The sequence below is a fragment of the Myotis yumanensis genome, unplaced genomic scaffold, assembly GCF_028538775.1.
Source record: "Myotis yumanensis isolate MYYU_CA2020_CCGP unplaced genomic scaffold, mMyoYum1.0.hap1 SCAF_5, whole genome shotgun sequence".
NCBI lineage: Eukaryota > Metazoa > Chordata > Mammalia > Chiroptera > Vespertilionidae > Myotis > Myotis yumanensis.
The window spans coordinates 23,036,883-23,056,439 of NW_027223756.1; the positions used below are offsets into that span (position 1 = coordinate 23,036,883).

Here is a 19,557-nt window from a genome sequence, read left to right on the forward strand (position 1 = left end):
ACATATTCCATAGGCTTGGTTTTAGGTACTGCTGCTTTCCTCCTTCTCCCCCATCCCACTCCCAATGCCTCCTCCTCCCTCTTGCGTTCTCCCTTTCCTTCCCCTTTCTGATCAGAATATTTGGGGCCAGTCTAAGCATAGCCCCATGTCCCAAAATGGCAACAAATTCAAAAGAATTAACAAAAAATACACAAAAGTAAGAGTAGGAGCCATGGCATTCCATCAGAATGAGAGTTTCTTCTCCTCCTATCATTTATGGTAGTTGCTTCTCATCCTTTGTTCTAAACTCTCAGAATCACTGTTGGTCTAAATGTTATTCTCTCTCTTCATCTTCCATGCTATCCCTCCCTACCTCCCCATTTTCCAAGAGCTTTTCTTCAACAGGTGTTTTTGATAGAATGATTCTCATCTATTTTTATTTCTGAATGGTTTCAATTTTTTTTTTTTTTTTTTTTTTTAGACACTTACCCTCCCCTTCATAACAAAGCTTGGGAAAATGGAAGATGAAACAAGTATTGAGTCTAGGCGGGTATTGGGGAGAGAATATTATATCACAAGGATATATATTTTAAGAAGACTGGTACTTTGAACGGTAGTTTTTGTTAGGTTTCTGAGCCCACGTGAAAGACAGGCTTTTTCTTTTCTTTTTATAAAACATAAGGAAACAGCTAAGAAACCTTCTGTGGGAATCACTCCTTAAATAAGAAGCTGAGATAATAGGAGGTTACTGAGAAGTTACAGGCAATATTGACCACTTTTAAAGTTGTGTATAATTCTACTCTTTTGGCTGCAGAGTAAGAAGATGAGAGCAGTTTGAATTTTGTTTTCTGTAGCACTCTGAAAGGAAAATAGAAAAAGATTTAATAATCATAACATTTAAAGGTAAGTTTCGCCGAAACCAGTTTGGTTCGGTGGATAGAGCGTCAGCCTGCGGACTGAAAAGTCCCGGGTTTGATTCTGGTCAAGGGCATGTACGTTGGTTGCGGGAACACCCCCAGTGGGAGAGTGCAGGAGGCAGCTGGTCGATGTTTCTCTCTCATGGATGTTTCTGACTCTCTATCCCTCTCTCTTCCTCTCTGTAAAAAATCAATAAAATATATTTAAAAATAAATAAATAAATAAAGGTAAGTTTCAATGAATTAAATCATGAAAAAAAAGAAAAAAATGAAAAGAAAAGGGGGTGTGGGAGAAAGCAGTGAAAGTCAAGCCATCTTACAGACAGTAGAATGCAATCTCAGCAGACATGTAGTTAATTTCCAAAAATTAGCTATGCACATTTTCATTTATGTAATTAAAGACAAAAACACTGTGGTATTATATTTTCCAGGTACAGTTTATCATATAAACCCAATACATTTACTCATAAATATTATTCGGGGCCAAATACACAAAATCATCTACATTTTAAAAATTCTGATTCTATAATTTTTGTGATATAAGAGATTTTTTTTGGCACAGTTGAGGATGCTTTTGATTCTATAATTTTTGTTGCTGGTTCTGCAATGTCATTTTTCCTATTGAGGTGCAGCTTTATTGCTTTTAGAAAGCTTAGGTCTGGGCCCAGGGGCATACACATACATACCTGTTTATATGTTTTAACATTTTGTTGATTTATATAAATACCCCCCAATATTGTTCATATGTAGTATGATGTGTTATTTTAAAATATCACTTCTCAAACACTGATGTCCTTATCTCTAAGCCCTTGAGCCCTGCCACTATTTAGCACAGGTCATGAGATAGAGAGGTGTGTTTTTAAAAAAGAACAGGCACCACCTTAATCAAGGAAGTCACTGCTCAGCATTAAATTATGAAGTGGCTTTTTACATTTTGTTAACATTACTAGCCATACAATAGACTAAAATCAAGAATTTTGAATTTAGCTACAATGTGAAAATCAAACTAAGCCATAATATATAGTTTGCTACATAAAACTTTTGAAAGTTAACTGATGGTATAATTAAGAACATTTGTGTTTCATTTAAAGAGTTTTCTCTTCCTAATTTTCTTTTTTTTTAATTCATTTTTAAGGCTGAATTTTGTGTATCTGATTTTATATTAAGCCTCCTCAAATATCTTATGTCAAAGCTTAGCATTAATCTGAATAAGATCCCAGAAAAGACCATTATAGTATAGATTTAGAAACAATTATGAAAACACTAGAGGCCCAGTGCACAAAATGTGTGCACGGGGGCGGGGAGGGGGGTCCCTCAGCTCAGCCAGCATCCTCTCGCAGTCCGGGAGCCCTTGGGGGATGTCCAACTGACTGATGTCCTAAACTGGCGGTCAGACATCCTTAGCACTGCCACAGAGGCAGGAGTGGCTCCCACCACCACAGCTGCACTCGCCAGACATGAGCACAGCTTCTGACTGAGCGGTGCTCCCTCTGTGGGAGTGCACTGACCACCAGGGGGAAGTTCCTGCATTGAGCGTCTGCTCCCTGGTGGTAAGTGCGCATCATAGCAACCGGTTGTTCCGCCATTTGGTCAGTTTGCATATTAGCCTTTTATTATATAGGATGCCATCTCCTTAAGTGTCAAAAATTTTAAAAAGGTCAGAGTAACTTTGTTTTCTTCTTTGACAAGGTCCCTAAACTGGTAGGTCTGAGGTATATAGTAGACGTAATGGATTGAAACATTAGGGAGGCATTAGATAAAGTTTCTCATTCTGTAATTGTGAAAGGATCAAAATGATGAGTAGATGATTGTAACTGGTTGAAGAAATGAACAAAAAGCTGCTGATGGATGAATTAATATGACCAGGAGGAACAGAATACTATCCCAGTCAGTACTTTTGTAAGTGACTTAGATGAAGATACAGAAAGCATGCCTTAAAAATGAAGTCACAACTCTGTTATTCTCTCCTTTTGTGGTTCATTTTCTTCACTTACATAGAGAGTGTTTCATCTTGTTAATTTTTTTCAGTCATTATGCCCAATATTCAGAAATCTTTTTGACTCCTGACATGAAATCCCACCTTCAATGATTGCATCAAATTTGTTAATAAAGTATTTAAGAAAACATGGCTTGTGTCTATTCCTATGATTATTTGTCTCTCTCTTAACAGAACTTTTATAAATCTTTCTACAGAGGTTGGCACTGAATTGCTATGGTTATTTACTGATTGATTTTTGTTTGGTAGTTTTACCTACAACATCTATAATAATAAAAGCATAATATGCTAATTAGACTGGACATCCTTCCGGATGTCCTTCCAGACAAAGCTGGGGCTACGAGGGAAGCCTGGGTTCCAGGTGCCAGAGGGAAGCCGGTGCCGGCAGCTGGGGGAAGGAAGGCCTACTCTTGCACAAATTTCGTGCACTGGGCCTCTAGTGAGATTATAATGATCTTGAAAGCAAGACAGGATTTTACCTTTTTTTTTTTCTTTTAAATTCTCCTATTGATTTCCCTGGGCTGAGCCCATGGTAATAAAATACTTTTGAATGAAAAAATGCAAACTGTTTTTAAATTTATTTACATTTTTTAACCTGTTAACTTTTTGGTCATATCTAAACTGCCTCCTAATTTTCTTTGCGACGCTCTGTATGTTGAGGTTCTTCAATGGTTTCAGTAAGTTTGTTTGGCTTTGCTTCCTCCGTGTTCTCATAATGATTTGCATATGCCTTGACTATAGTCCCCATATCATTGTGTTATCTCTGAACTCACAGAGCTCACATGTTAGCAAGTCAGATATATACCATATGTCACATATAATGTTATACCATTCTAGAAAATTTATCTTTCCAAAGTTCTATGAGTGCATAAATATTCAACTTGTGCTAGGTGGTGTCATCAGAGGTTTTATAAAAAATAAAAAGAAGATACACATGCACAGTGTGAGTTTTGAAGGATCAATAAAAGTTCTGTGGCAAAACTGGTTGAAAGGGGAGGAAGGATGTTGAAGAGGAGCAGGAGGCCACACAGGTAGAGATAAAAGCAAGCTAAAAGCCAGGAGAATTGACAGGAATGTGTGAAAAATGTTGATTAGATGGACATCAAATGGTTCAGTGGGCTGGAGCATAGGGTATCTGGTAAGGATGGCTTAAAAGGAGACCAAAAACAGGCCAGGGCCAAATAGTCCTGGAACATCATGCTGTTCACAGAGTGTACAGTGGCCCAAGGTGAAGTGAGTCAGACAGCAGTAAAAATTCTTGCTGGCACACTGACTTTCGCTGCCATCCTAAATTGAAATGTATATTCACACCCTCCAAATGCGATGGGAAAGAAACTAGGGTGAAGTGTAGTTTGGTAAGAAGGAAACAGTTTCAGTCCAACTAAATGTCTGGCGTTGCCTATTCCCTTTGAAGCTTAATTATAACCATCAATGGAAACCTCTTAAATGTTTGCTAACATACTCCACAATATGAGGGAAAAGTTGGCCAAAGTCTTTTAAAATCACAAGGAAGCAGTACTGCCCAGGTCAGGTGATTTACTAGTAGTCCCAACAAGTCATTATTACATTTTCCCTAAACTCTGGGGAAAGCCTTGGCAAGAATTTTTATTTCTACATACAACAACATTATTTCAGCTATACAGACCTCACCCAAGCCTCTCCACTCTGGTCTGGACACGCTTCCCCAAGGAGAAAATAATGGGGAGTGCCTCTCCATTGCCTAACAAAGCTTAGCCAATGAAATGAGAGAGCTTTAGCTTGGGATTCAAGGCTCTCCTGTGACCAGGCATACCTTCTGTCTCAATTTCATCTCCCCGGTTCCTTTCCCAACATCGGAGACTCAAACCACTAGAATCCTGAGCAATCTGCATGTTTCTCTTTCTGCACCTTTGCCCATTAATATTTTCTGTGTCTCAAACCTGTTGTTGCTACCTCTGCCCATCAGAATCTGACTCATTTCCTGGCCAAGCGAAATAAAGCCTATTCTATAAGGTTTTCCACGTTTAACAAAGAAGGAATCATTCATTTCTCTCTCTCTCTTTTGACTTAAAATAAAACAACATTTTACCATTTGTGGCTTATGTTGGTAAATGTGGTATATTATGAATGTACATCTACCACATAGAAGTTTTTCGTTATTGCTTAAAATACAATATCATCTTTGAGGGCAGAGGTTTTTTTGACACAGGCCAATATCCTTCATAACCACTAGAAAAAAAAAAGTAGAAGATAAATAACTATGTTGGTTGTTATTTTATACCACTAATTTAAAGTTGATTTATAATGCAGGATTAATAAGTGGGGCCAGATTTGATGTCTGGAAGTCATGTTTGGCACGAACAAAAATCTAAACATGTGGCATTGCCTTTGGGACTAGATGGTTGGCAGAAGCTAGAAGGGCCTTGAGGAAGTGATTAGCAGAAGCCCGATGAGCCCCAGGGAGGCTGTTGGAGAGGGCTTAAATAAAAATGAGAAAAATGTTACGGGAAGGTGGCAAAAAGGAGACATATCTTACTTCGTGATGAAAAGTCAAGCAAAACTGAGATCTGGACTAACATAAAATATTGGGGGAAAATGTGATCTAGTGAACTGATAGCTCTTGCTAAGGAGACTTCCAGGCTAAAGATTGAACATATCAACTGATTTCATCATATGGTATAGAAAAAGAGAGCTGAACTAAAGAAGCAATTAGTCAGTTCTCAAGCAAAATTTAGAGGGAAGAAAAGGACCTAGGACTTCCTGGATTTCAAACCATAATTATTTCTCACCCCCAGTCTCTCCCAGAAAAGAAACTTGAGACAAAAATAAAAGCCTGGTTGCTGCCAGTGAAATATCTCAAGGTCAAGATATATCCAAGTATGGAACTGTCAAACCCTTTTAAACCTCAGATTGTTTTCAGGCCTTTTGCAATAATCCACGACCTTCCAAGGACCCTACGGACATAGCTCAGAAACTCTCTGTGAAACAATGGAGCCTCTAAATGGCACTAATCATACAGGAACCGAAGGTTTAGTAGGGCTTCCCTTGAAAAGATTTGAAGTATGCCTTTTGTCTAATAAAGTATAATGCAAAATGATGCATAAAGAGCCCAAAACATTTTTTAACAAATTAAGCAAGGCCAGACTGAAGAGGACAGATAGTCAAAAATGAAGAGGCCATGTTTTGTGCAATTTGATAGAACACATCCATGCGAAGGAAGAAGACTGCTCAGCTGTGAACACAGGCCATTTTTTTTTGTGGTTGAGATGAAGGGGGGTGACTCATTGGGAATAACCAAGAGACCAGAGGACAGACCCCAAAACAACAGATAATTATTCCCAGGTAGCAGTGCAGGGCCTTTACCAAAGAATTGTCGATTTATGCGTGGTTATTAGAGAACAATACGTCATACAAAAGAGACATGACAAGCACTGTCCGAAAGTGAATATAATTCAAGGAACCAAATTACATGTCTTCAGTACTTCACCCTCGCATAAAAACAAGATTAATTTTAACACAGGATTTAAAAACCAGATGATTTCAAAACAACTGAAATTCAAAGGAAAATGAAGATAATGGATATATTTAGTAGCTATTTTGATACCCTCATTCTACATTTTGCACAGCATTTTATCACACTGTTTGTGTTTTTATTTCTCTGTAGGAGTTCTTCATATATTTCTCATATGAGCCACTTGTTGGATATGTGTATTGGAAACACTTTATCCTAGTTGGTGGCTTACCTTTTACTCTACTAATGATGTATTTTGATAAACTGAAGTTCTTAATTTTCATATTGCACTATTTACCATATTTGTGTTTATACTTAGTGCTTTTTGCCATTTTAAGCAATATTTGCATACTCTCAAGTTTACAAAGATATATTTCCTTCCAAAATATTTTTGAATTGACTTTTTGAATATAAATTCAAATTGAAATTAAGATAAGATTAATTTACTCTGTGTGTATGTGTAATAGACTCAGCAAAATTTAATAAAGAGAACATCCTTTCATAATTTCATTATAGTGCCTTTTGTCATAAATCAAATGACCATATGGTGTGGGTCTGTTTCTGGACTGTAAATTCCATTTCACTGGTCTGTTTGCCTATCTTTGCAACAATTTGTTCTCGTTAATATTATTGTTTGAGACTAAGTCTTGTTACTTGGTAGTGTAAGTCCTTCAGCTTTGTTCTTTCTCAAGGTTATCTTATCTGTTCTTTATTCCAATTAGAAGTTCATATGAATTTGGAAATCATATTGTTATTTTCTCAAAAAAACACCTATTACTTATTTGAATAAGATTACACTGAATGTATAAAACAATTTAGAATGACTGTAACTCTATAATATTGAATTTTTAAAATAATGCACAGGTACATATTTCTATGGTTTAGGATTTAAAAAAAAACTTAATTAATATTTTGTAACATTCAGAGATTGCACATGCCTTTTGTTAGAGTTGTTTTTCTTTATACATTTGCTAGTTTTGATATTCTTGGAAATAAAATCTTTAAATAAGTTTAATTTCAATTTATTTATTGCACACATTTAGAATATCATTTCTTCTTAATTTGCATATTCTGTTAGCTCTCATTTCAAAAGTAGCATCTATGGTATGATCCTGTTTTTATGATATCATTTCTATTACATTCTTAATCTGGAAAGATTTTCACCTAAATTTAATGACAATAGATTTGGTTGTAATGTTTTGCTTAATTTTATTTTTCCGTATGCTTTAATCCTTCTTAAAAAGTATATATTACTTTTTCAAGGCAAAATAATATTAAAATGCAAATTAAATTTAAAACAACCAAGGTATAGGTTTATCTGCTTGTTTGCATGCTATTTCAATGAACCTCTTTGGCTGGGTACACAGAATTTTTGTTTGGGGAAAATATATGGTAAACAGTTTACTCAGACTGTTTCTCTGAATTGATTAACTTTCCTTAGATAAGAAGCATCTAAAGAAAGAAAGAAAAGAGCTCCAAAGAATTATACCAGTACCGTTTAGCCCATTAGTTAGATAGAAACATTTTCCAACTTTTTAATCCAATGTGAGACCTGAATAAGAGCTCAACATGGAGTATGTTAGAAGATTCCACCTTCCTGAGAAGAAAAAATATAACATCAGAAAGGGCTAAAATCTCTTTCCTTCTCAAAATCTTCCCCCTTTTGGTTTCAGAAATGGGGATTCATAAGTAGACAATGAAGAAGTGCCCTCTTGCTTTTACTCAAGATTTTGCCCCATTTGTTCAGTTACTCACCTGGACTTCCCTATTTAAACTTTTTTGGAGCTTGACTTCTCCTCAAAATCATGTAAAATATCATTGCTATTTTAAATGATGAGAAATCTACAACTCGTTAAACATTAGCAACTTGCTCAAAATTACATTGTTGGTATATGAGGAATAGGCCCTAAGTCTGGTCAAATTTATTGGTTTAAACAACTGTGCTTTACTGCCATCTTGTGGGCAAATAAGGTTTGTTACATGTCCTATAAGATTCACTGTGGTTGCAGTTGGGCTTTCAGGAGTGCCTGTAGCAGATGAAAGTGTCTTATAAGTCAGACTAAGATGTTTCTGTTACAACTCATAAAGGATAGTGATCTTTTAAACAGTTTATATTTTAGTGATATTATACTGGAGACAGGATAATGATTGAAAGGATAAATTGTAGGCCGAGGTAAAAGTTAAGAAGAATATAAAAATAACCTATTAAAACATGGTGAAGATTTAGACTAAATATATGTGTATGGGTTTATTTATATTTAAGATAAAATGAGAGAGAGAGAGGAATTATTGGAATTTATTTTGAGTGAGAAAGGACTCAAAGAAAATAGTAACATTGACTTTCATAAATGAAAATATGGAGGAACACATTTAGGATGAAAATATAGGACTTAAGTCAGAGAATAAAAAAAAAGGGAACTAGACAGAAGAATTTCAAAATTCAAAACACCTGCCAGGGGGTGGGGGGAGCAGGAAAGAGAATGGGAAAGAGAGAGAGAAGTCAGTGGCTGTCAGTGCCAGGAATACTAAGGGGGAAGCTCCTTTATGTTGGCCGTGGCAGGATATGGGTAGAAATGATCAGCTTATAGGGGTTGCACTGAAAGAGGGAAGTCTTGCATCTAAATAAATATGCTGACCGCCTTTCTTTCTTAGGAAGTATATAGTATCAAATGACAGAAAAAACATCAGTATGAAAGTCCTTTTACTGTTGTGTATACCAAATTTAAGTAAATACTTGACTTATTCATGGGAAAAATTTGTATTATTACAGAGCACAAGTCTTATCATCTGGAATTCGTAGAAAATTAGAAGATTGACCTTGTAATTTAGCCTAGACTTTAGAACAGCGGTTCTCAACCTGTGGGTCACGACCCCTTTGGCGGTCGAACGACCCTTTCACAGGGGTTGCCTAAGACCATCCTGCATATTAGATATTTTCATTATGATGCATAACAGTAGCAACATTACAGTTATGAAGTAGCAACAAAAATAATTTTATGGTTGGATCACAACATGAGGAACTGTATTTAAAGGGCCAGAAGGTTGAGAACCACTGCTTTAGAAGGTATTAGAGCAGTGGTTCTCAACCTTCTTAATGCTTCGACCCTTTAATACAGTTCCTCATGTTGTGGTGACCCCCAATTTCATTGTTACAAATTGAACATAATTAAAGTATAGTGATTAATCACAAAAACAATATGTAATTATATATGTGTTTTCCGATGGTCTTAGGCAACCCCTGTGAAAGGGTCGTTCAACCTCCAAAGGGGTCACGACCCACAGGTTGAGAACCGCTGTATTAGAGGAAGACATGACTACCATTGTCCCAAGGTTTCCGCAGGCAATTGGTTCCAGGACACCCTGCTGACACCAAAATCCACAGATACTCAAGTCCCTTATAAGAAATGGCAGTATTTGCATAGCATCTACTCACATCAACCTCTGTATTTTAAATCATATCTGGATTACTTATAACACCTAACACAATGTAAATGCTATGTAAATAGATGTTTTACTGTATTGTTTAGAAAATCATAAGAAAAAAAGACTGTACTTGTTCAGTACAGAGGCAACCATCAAAGGCCTAACTACATATTATACACATCAGCAATAATGAATGTAGCATCTTCTCAAATATTTTTGATCTGTAGTTGGTGGAATCATGAGTAGTGTTTCAACCACTACTGGGGATACCTGGGGATACAAAAGGCCAACCTGTACAATGATGTGATAAAAATAAAGCTGACTTTTACTTTCAAATAATGTGGAGTATGAAAAACCAGATATACCTCAAACTGGAAAAGACAACAAAAAATCAGATAAATATATATGAAAGCATAAAAGACAAGGATTCTTGAGAAATGGGAAATAATGTGGTAAGATCTATTATTGCCCTTGGTTTCTGCATTGTAAGAGATTTTAGAAATAGGAAAGGGGAACTCAGATGGAGCAAGTGGATTCCCTGAATTGCAGACACAGCGCTGAGAGAAGAGAAATCAAAGTGGCTATAATTTGCAGGACCACAGCCCTGGAAAGCTGGACAGAGAGCTCAGCAATTTACTGATCGGTGCTTGTACATGAGGAAATTACCCAAAGCCAAAAAAAAAAATCACAGAAGAGAATTGAGTAAGGTACTCCAAGGGCATTGTCTCAGTAGCGAGGAATAATTAGCCCACTTAGTGAATGCTAATTCACTGGTCTGACTTAACAACTCTTCTTTTGTTATTGTTAATCCTCACCTGAGGACATTTATTTTTTTCACTGATTTTTAGAGTGGAAGCAGGGGAGGAAGGAAGGGAGGGAAAAAGAGAGAGAGAGAGACATAGATGTGAGAAAGACATGGACTGGTTGCTTCCCACAAGCACCCCAGCTGGGCCAGAATGGAACCTGCAACCCATAAACATGTCCTTGACCAGGAATTGAACCCACGACTCTTTTGTGTGGGGGCCAATGCTTTAACCACTGAGCACACTGGCCAGGGCTGACCTAACAACTCTTAATAGCAAAGAGGATTCAATCATTCCCATGTAATTGGCTGTGTCTCAGAAAAAAACTCAAGAATTTCATTTCTAGAAATATAAAAATATTAAGAACCAAACAAGATAAAATTCATACTTTCTGGTACCATAAGATATCCTATATAATAAAGATGTAAAATGCAAATGGTCATTACGCAGTGAAGCTTAACAACTGACCGAGTAATGACCGGATCAAGGATCAGCAGGAGGGTAGGGTAGTGAGCTACAAGTGGACAGCAGAGAGCTACAGGAGGGGGCAGGGCAGCAAGCTATGAGGAGGAAGAGGGGGAGGCGAGGTGGAGGGAGCTACAGGAGGGCAGGGCAGTGAGCAGAGAGCTACTGGAGGGCAGCAGCGAGCTACTGGTATATGAATTTGTGCACAGGGCTACTAGTAATCTATAATGAGAAGAAAATCAAACAACCCAAAACCAACCCAGAACTGATAGATATTAGAATTAGCAGGTAAAAATAATTATTATAACTATATTCCAATTATAATAACCTTTTTTAAAAGTTAGAAGTATGGAAGATATAAATCAAACTTGTAGAGATGATATTAAAATGTTTGAAATGAAAAAAATCTACTGAATGACATTAACGACAGATTAATTATTGCAGAAGAAAGGATTTGTGACCCGGAAGTTCAAGCAATCATGTTGGACAACAGTCTCCCCTGGAGTTGTTGGTATTCCTGGTTGGCCCCAGACTCAGAGCAAGGACACCTTATAGATAGAGGGAATATTTAATTTTTCCCAGAGATGTTTGCTTTTCAAATTTAAAGCTGATAGATTAAAGGTGACTTTAATTTTTACTGGAAACATGTGTCTACCATGTTATCAGCATGCTAGTAAAGGTCAAAGAGCTAACAGAACATACAAACATTCTGACAATAGTCTTACAGCATATTCAGAGGCAGAAGAAGCTCTTTCCCAAGCCAGCAGGGAGCAAGCTGCTGAAGGGAAGAGAGCATACTAGTTTCCTATATAATAAAGAGCTAATATGCTAATTAGATCAGACAGTGGAGTTACCTTCCAGAATGACCTTCCAAAATGACTGGTGGGTAAGGGGGTGGGGCCTCAGGGCTGCAAGGCAGCCAGGGCTGCGGGGCCTATCCTTGCATGAATTTCGTGCATCAGGCCTCTAGTTAGTATATATTTTTCGTCTCTCCATAGCAGAAAAATTCACACATGCGCACATGTATAACCTAAAGAAGAACATGTCCCTATGTTTCAGAGATTAAAAATCTGTCAAAAGAATTTAAGAAAAAGACCGATAACCAATGGAACATTCATGGATACCATCTACAGGCCTCTTTCTATGGAGCAACATGATGCCAGTGAAAGTGTTGGGCTCTGTTGATCTAAGCCAGACATGGGCAAATGGCTCTGTCTCAAGGATGAGTCTTTAAGTGAGGTTGTTTAATGAGGAGGTTACAGAAAGTGGGCAAAAGGTATGACCAGAAAGTGCATAGTGCTCCATACCTCCTATTAATTGTGGGTTTGTTTTTTTTAATGCCAAAAGGAATATAGGAGACATTTCTGTCATGTTTCTCAGAAGACACCTGGAACCTTTACATCAAGCATGTCAAACTCGCGACTCGCAGGCCACATGTGGCCCACAACCAATATTTTTGCAGCCCAGCCAATATAACGGTATATAAGAAATGTTTTAATAAAAATTCTGTAACTTAATTTTTACAATATTCTAATATACTTATTAATAATGAACTACAATGTTCGCTAATGACTGATTACTATAATCGTGTTGCATTCATTTCCTTTATGCACCTAATGCGCAGGTGCACCATTTCTCTCCACTAATACTAGCAGTGAATATTTTAGCAGCCGATCGCCATATCATTAGTCGTGGACTGACTTGTTTGGTGTGCACAACAGGAAATATTTTGCTTTCAGGGAACAAGAAAAATAGGTTTATTTGTGTTAGGCTTATTAATTTGTACAGTTATTCAGTGTCTGGTAAGTTAATGTTCAAGAAAAAATATTAACTTTTATTAAAATGTTCTATTATTTTATGTTAACAATTACTCATTTCTTTCCGCCCTTTGTATTCAGCATGACTCTATTGAAATAAACCTACATTTCTATGAAAATTGAAGCTTTTTTTTTTTGCAGCCCATATAAACTTAAACCTTGTTTATTTGGCCCGTGTTAGCCTTTGAGTATGACATGCTTGCTTTACATAGATTACGCCACTGTTCACTGTATTATAGAGCCGAGTAATCCCAATGTTTGTCTTGGATCCTTGGCTCAAATGTTTAATTTGGTCTACTTTTGAGATTTGAGACACATACATAAAAAACCCAAGTGAAATCATACTTTCAGAAACGTTTATTAGGAAGAATGTGGAAGGCAAAGAGGGAAGAGGACTAAAGAAGGAAGCTTTCACTATCTGATACAAGCTCAATAGGGGCAGCTCTCTGTCACCAAGAACATATGCAAGGAGGAAAAAAGGACAGGTGAGTTGCAAGAGGAGGACTGCCATGAGGGAGAAAAAGAAGATATGTTCTTTCACATCCAAGTCTGCTTAACTAGCATGCTCCATCACGTAGATACTTAATATGCCCAGAAGATTTCCTAAAGAAAGAGTAAGAATAAATATTTCATTAAATAGTAGAATGTCAGAGCTACAAATATACTTTAAAATTATCTTATTGAACACCCTTATTTTATATTTGAGAATACTTAGAGCCAGAGCAAAAGGGAGAATGGACTACAAACAAAAACTAGGTTATTGGCTTTCCCACCCAGTTATCCTTTTACAATCCTAAAATATCACTGACGATACTATGACCTATGCAACAGTCTCTTTGAAAATGGGTTATTGAATCATAAGCTTTTTCATTGAATCAGTCCTGCATGTTAACCCTCATCTTCTCTGTCAATACTCTCACACTTTGGCTAAATTACTTAATAGTGAGGATGACCTGGGGTTTCACACTCCTGTCCTCGCCCTATGCACAAAACTACAAAATAATTGTTGTGCGGAGGACTCCAGTCTGATGCCATAGGGATAATTTCTCTTCCTGTGAAATGTACTGGCTTCTACAGAGATCAAACCGAAGCCATGGTTTTGTGAGACCTCTGCATCTAATAACTGAAAATCATGTCACAGAAATCCAACCCCCCGTCACACACAAAACACACCCAAAACAAAACAAAAGCAACAACAAACCACAACAAACTAAACACTCACTCTTAAAGGACCCAAGCTTTGTTGTCCCCTCATTCTAGCTCAGAGTTTCAAACACATTCAAACATAGAGGTTGAAGATATCTGACATTAGGCAAAACCACAACTTGTCTTAAAATCAAAGAATTTCAGGACTCTAAAAGGTATTTGAAGCTTCAAGTGAAAATCCATCAGTTGGCATAGCTGTGGTCGGCAAACTGCAGCTCGCGAGCCACATGCAGCTCTTTGGCCCCTTGAGTGTGACTCTTCCACAAAATACCACGTGTAGGCGCATGTACAGTGTGATTGAAACGTCGTGGCCCATGCGCAGAAGTCGGTTTTCGGCCTGGGCGAGTCTATTTTGAAGAAGTACTGTGGATATTTGGCTCTGTTGACTAATGGGTTTGCCAACCACTGAATGTGAGGGCTCAGAGAGAAGAAAGGACCCGAGGAGCACACTGAGCATAATGAGCACAATGAGTCTGCTTTGTACTCCAGTGAACTTTATATGACCACAAGTTCTTCTCAGTGGGGACTGATCATTATCTGTGCAAACTAGAGCAAATTCCTGGCATCAAGGCTGATGGTACTTGGTAGAAAAGGTAGATAGTAATTGCTGTGGGCTAAGCTTTTTCATTGTTCTCCCACCTTCCCCCGAACAGTACTCACAAGCTCTCAATACACAAGATGCAGGGGTTTTCATAGGTTACCAAATCGGTGCCACAGATGGGATGATATATACCACGGCAGGGCGTCAATGTTCCTTTGAACCAGCTCAAGTCTACTTCCTTATATGGACATTTCACCTGCAGTTGAATTGAGAAGAATGTTACCATTAGAATCACACTCATAGATAGGTAGCTCACCTCTGCACTTCATTAGGGAAATCTAAACATAGCCAAGATCATGTTCTAGTCTCCCCACAGCTCTCACAGCTCTCCCCTCCACGAAACAATGAAACCAGAACCTACATATATCCTATCTGATAGCAACATGATACCTCCTGACAGCAATAGAGAACAGAGGCCTGCTATGCTAGAGTTGGAAAAGGAAGAATGAATAAATAGAATTTATTTGGGAAATTCAGCTTCTCTCTCAGTCTCCTTTATTCCAAGACTATTAGATCTGGGAGTATTCTTAGAGATTTTTTTTAGGCCAACTCAGCTATGAAAACTAAAGCTCCATAATTGGAAAAAATGCTTTGCTTAAATCCATATGCCTTGATTTAAAATATTTACCACATTTTTTATCTACTCTCAAAATCGCCAAGCCAACTCTTAGCTTAAAGTTGTGAAATGTGGGATCATTTAGAATAACTCGCTGGTTTTTTAGGGAAAATGGAAAATAAGGGAAGGAACATGTGTCATCAGGGATTAGAACCCATGTCTACTTGCAAGGCTGGTGTGGGTGATGTCTTGAAGCAGTGACTCTAAGGTGATGGCTTGAGGATGGTAGTCTCAGGGGCTCTAAGAGTGCCATACAATAGATAAAGTACCTCTGATACAAGGTGGAAGAGAGTTTTGGCTTAGTATTTTTTTTTTTTTTTAAATAATCATCTTTACTAAAACCACTCAATGACAGTTATTTGGCTTAGTATTTAGAGATAGAAAAATCATATTTAAGCTTAGAAACTCTCCCTCCTTTCCTTATCTATCCAACACCACCACCATGGCCGGGCCACCATCACCTACCTCCTGTGTCTGTCACCCAATTAATCCTTCCACTTCCTCTATTACCCCTGTCCTCTAGTTTCCATAATTTAAATATCAATTGAATAATTTTATTCTGTTTATTAAGAAATCTTTAATTACACATCATTTCACATTAAGAAATTTGTTCTTAGTATGGGATAGAATACCCCATGTGATCTGGACCCTCCCAACTTTTCCCACCTACCTTTACACCACCTGGCTCTTTGCCCTTTTAGCACTCCCCACCCCCACTACTCCATCTCAGGGTCTTCTGGTTTGTCATGACCACCCCCAACAAACATATTTGTTTCCCTGAACCCAATCTCATTCTGCCTTCAGAACTCAGGTTACAACCTACTGTCTCAGAGATACTTTTCAAAATACAATCCCAACCCTTCATTCTTTCTTTTTATACCTCCAATCAGTGTTTGATATATAAACATCAAATATATAAGTATGTGAGATATAAAATAGTTTAATCAGAATAAATATAAAGTAATCAAATAAAAATCAAGAATAGCTAGTATCATTGTCTATAAATGCAACTTTTTTTTCTTTTGAGTGAGAGGAGTTCATCAGGGGAGGGTCCCAATCTACTGCCATAAGTGTAGCATCCCCTGCACACCCCTCCTTCTCTGTGACCCAGTCATCCAAGTGTTCAATCAGTATAAGCAGGGAAAGTCTTCCTCACCACTCTTCACCCAGGCGGCTGCTTTTTGCCCTTCAGATCTCTCATACCCTCTTACTTCTTGTATGTATGGAATTTACTACAAATAATAGTTGTCCCTTTCCTTTTTTTCTGGCTACTTATTAGCTTCATGAGAGAAGGCAATATGTCTGTTTTCCTCACTATTGTATCCTAAGGCATAACACGGAAGATAAGTAAATATTCCTTAAAGAAATAAGTAAGAATGAGTAAGTTGATGGGCGAGGGAGAACTCCTCCTGCAGGCAGCTCTGGAGAGTAAAATGCTAGAACTGAACTCTTTGAGATCAGAGGATAAATCCTAGACAGGCTCTGTGATCTTCTGCTGGAGCTACAGCCTCTATCAGGTTCTCACTCTAAACTATAGGTATCTTGAAGGCCAACCTCCCCTCAAAAGGCCTTTCTCACCAGTCAACTCACAACTGATTTTTTAAAAGAAGTACAACTTAAAAGTTACAAATGAGACAAAAACTTAAAAGTACAGAAACTCCTAAAGTAAAAGAGTACAATGATGCAAATGTATATTTTAAAAAAGTAATCCCTCATCACCCATTTCCATCATTTATCAAACACGTAGTAGCTTCACAATGTATTTAATCCTCAGAGGAGTAGGTTAAAATGAAAAGGGTGTCCCCTTCATTTTTCCTCATCCAAGTTGCAAACACAATTTGATGCTCTGCTCATATTCTTGCACATTTTCCTCAGTCCACATCTTTGATGTTCCCTATTCACAACTTACGTAGTCATTCTCTGCATGTCTCAGAGCATTTGGGAGCACCCCCTCCCCAAACTGTGAGCTCCTTGAGAGCAAAAACTGTGTTATGCCCAAGTCCGAGGGTTCTTAAGACCCTGCCCTTGCCCTGGCAATCATGGGTGCTCATAACACTTCCCAGGTACCATGAAGGTTCTCTGGTGTATGTACATATGACCAAATCTCAGCTTGGTTCCCAGTTTGAATCACTCTACTCTGGGCTCCTACACCTGCAGTGTACCTGTCATATTCACATGATTGGTCTTCTAAGAATGCGACAGATGACCTTGCTGCAGTAAGGCTCAAAAATCGCAATTCCAAAGAAAACTCCATTAGAACCTCCGTCCTGGCAAGCCCAGTGAAACATTACCTTGAAATCTCCATGTGGTGGCCACCATTCTTGACGGACTGAAACCAAGACATAACTGAAAATAGTTACAAAATCTAATATCTGGTAAATCATAGCTTAATCTTTTGGCTGATTAAGAATTCTTAATCTGGAATAAAAGAATTTTAAATTATTACCAAGGAAGCTTGCAATCATTTAAAGCATTGTTTTATTTTTCCATGTATTAACTTATTTTTTCTCACAATGCAGAACAACCCCTCTTCTCCTGATAGATAATCAGTAGAAGACTATGTAGATGCCTTGCTACTCTCATAAACATCGCCAATCCAGTATATCAAATTACTTTTGAAGAACAGGAGTGGATTCAGAACTGGCAGCCCACGTGTGAAAGAAATTAAGAAATACTAGAATTTTAAAGAGGTCTTTAAGCCCAATCCCCCTATTTCACAGAAAGGGGAAAGGCCCTTGTTATGAAATGCCCAGGAATTCATGACAGATATGTAAAAAATCAAGCTCTTCAGTCCTTGAGACTCAGTGACTTTATAACTCTCTACATGACTCTTCTCTAGAAAAGGACCTGAAAAATAATGACCCACTCAGATACATGGAAAAGCTTTTTTTTTTCTTTTTTTTTTCAAGCATTTTCAACAGTACTGAATTTGTGAGATGTGCTGCCATGTAGGCACATTGTCAGTCACTTTCACAGGTCACCTCATTGAATTACCCAAGCTCCTGATCCCCAAGAATTAGGTCTCATAATCTGCATTAGCAGGTGGAAAAACCAAAGCCCCTGTCCCTTAGCCCAAAGCCTTTTTTTTTTTTTTAGGGGGAGGGGGGGTGGACCACACTCCATTGTCTCTCTTTCTATATACAGATACAGTAAAATGACATAAATAAATAAATAAATAAATAAGAATTTCAAAGCATTCTATTTCAGATCACAATGAATGTTAGAGCCCACAAATCCACTTTACATTCCTGCCAGAACCAGCCAAATTACTCACCAAATGGTACCACCCTATGGATCAGCATGAAGAACAATAATGAGCAGAATACTGGGAAAGACTTGGCCATCTTTCCTCCTGGTGTGTTCTTAAAATGATGCTCTGAGATGTCTCAGGACGTTGTTCTCTACTGCAATCACCAAAGTAGATATAATTGGAATACCAGCTTCGAAGTGAATATCCATCTCTAGTCTGCCCATTGTAAATTCTGCATATGGCACTTGGAATGCCTAATGCCACCCTTCCCCAAGAACAAATGCTCGGGAAAAGTTAAACCTTGGCTAGTCACAAATAAAAGTATAGACCTCAGTGACAGATCTGTGACTACTCAGAAGACAGAAGTTAGTCGGCGATAACTCTTTGAACATAATTGCATTATTTTAGTATAGAGGCATTTTAAAGTGTCCTGAAAAGTCAACTTCTTAGCTCAAGACTCATCCAATTGTTTTTTTCTTTAAGAAGCTACAGAGAAAATGATGAGGCCACTAGAGGCTTCTAGACAAATCTTCTCAACAGAGGAAGCATGTCTGTATTGTTCATGAAGCAGAGGCTATCCCTGGATTAAGATAAAGTTTACTAATCTTCCAGGCATCCTTGGTTATGCTGAAAAATCTTCTGACTGGGAATATTGGACTATCTTAAAGCATTCTTGGAGAGTCCACAGGGATAAAAACCATTACCTGCCATTTCATGGGGGCCCCAAAGCTCTTTTTATCCAGACACAGAAAGGGATACATCAGTGAGCAAATCCTCCAGTGGGATTGCCTTCCCTGTAGCAGCTTTTCCAACCCTAGAGAGCGATGCATACAGGTTCCAGAGCTTGATCAAGGACCATATTGAACTGTCCCCATCTTTCTAATCCTGCAAAAGTGCCCTGGTCCTCCCTATGTCCTTTGGGCCTTTGTTTTTCTGCTCTGTAGTATATGTCAATAGGAAATTCACATAAACTCTCTGCTGCTCTGCTGTGCTG

General features: G+C 37.9%; 1 protein-coding gene across 1 annotated transcript; it reads right to left on the minus strand.

Moving 5' to 3' along the window:
• Positions 1–689: 689 nt before the first annotated feature.
• On the minus strand, positions 690–18,657 carry SPINK14 (serine peptidase inhibitor Kazal type 14 (putative)). The gene is made up of 4 exons (XM_070414199.1): positions 18,588–18,657; positions 17,605–17,642; positions 14,757–14,893; positions 690–837 (listed from the first exon to the last, which is right to left on the minus strand). The coding sequence occupies exons 1-4, from the start codon at positions 18,655–18,657 to the stop codon at positions 690–692; spliced, it is 393 nt and encodes a 130-aa protein (XP_070270300.1).
• Between the last annotated feature and the right edge of the window lie 900 nt (positions 18,658–19,557).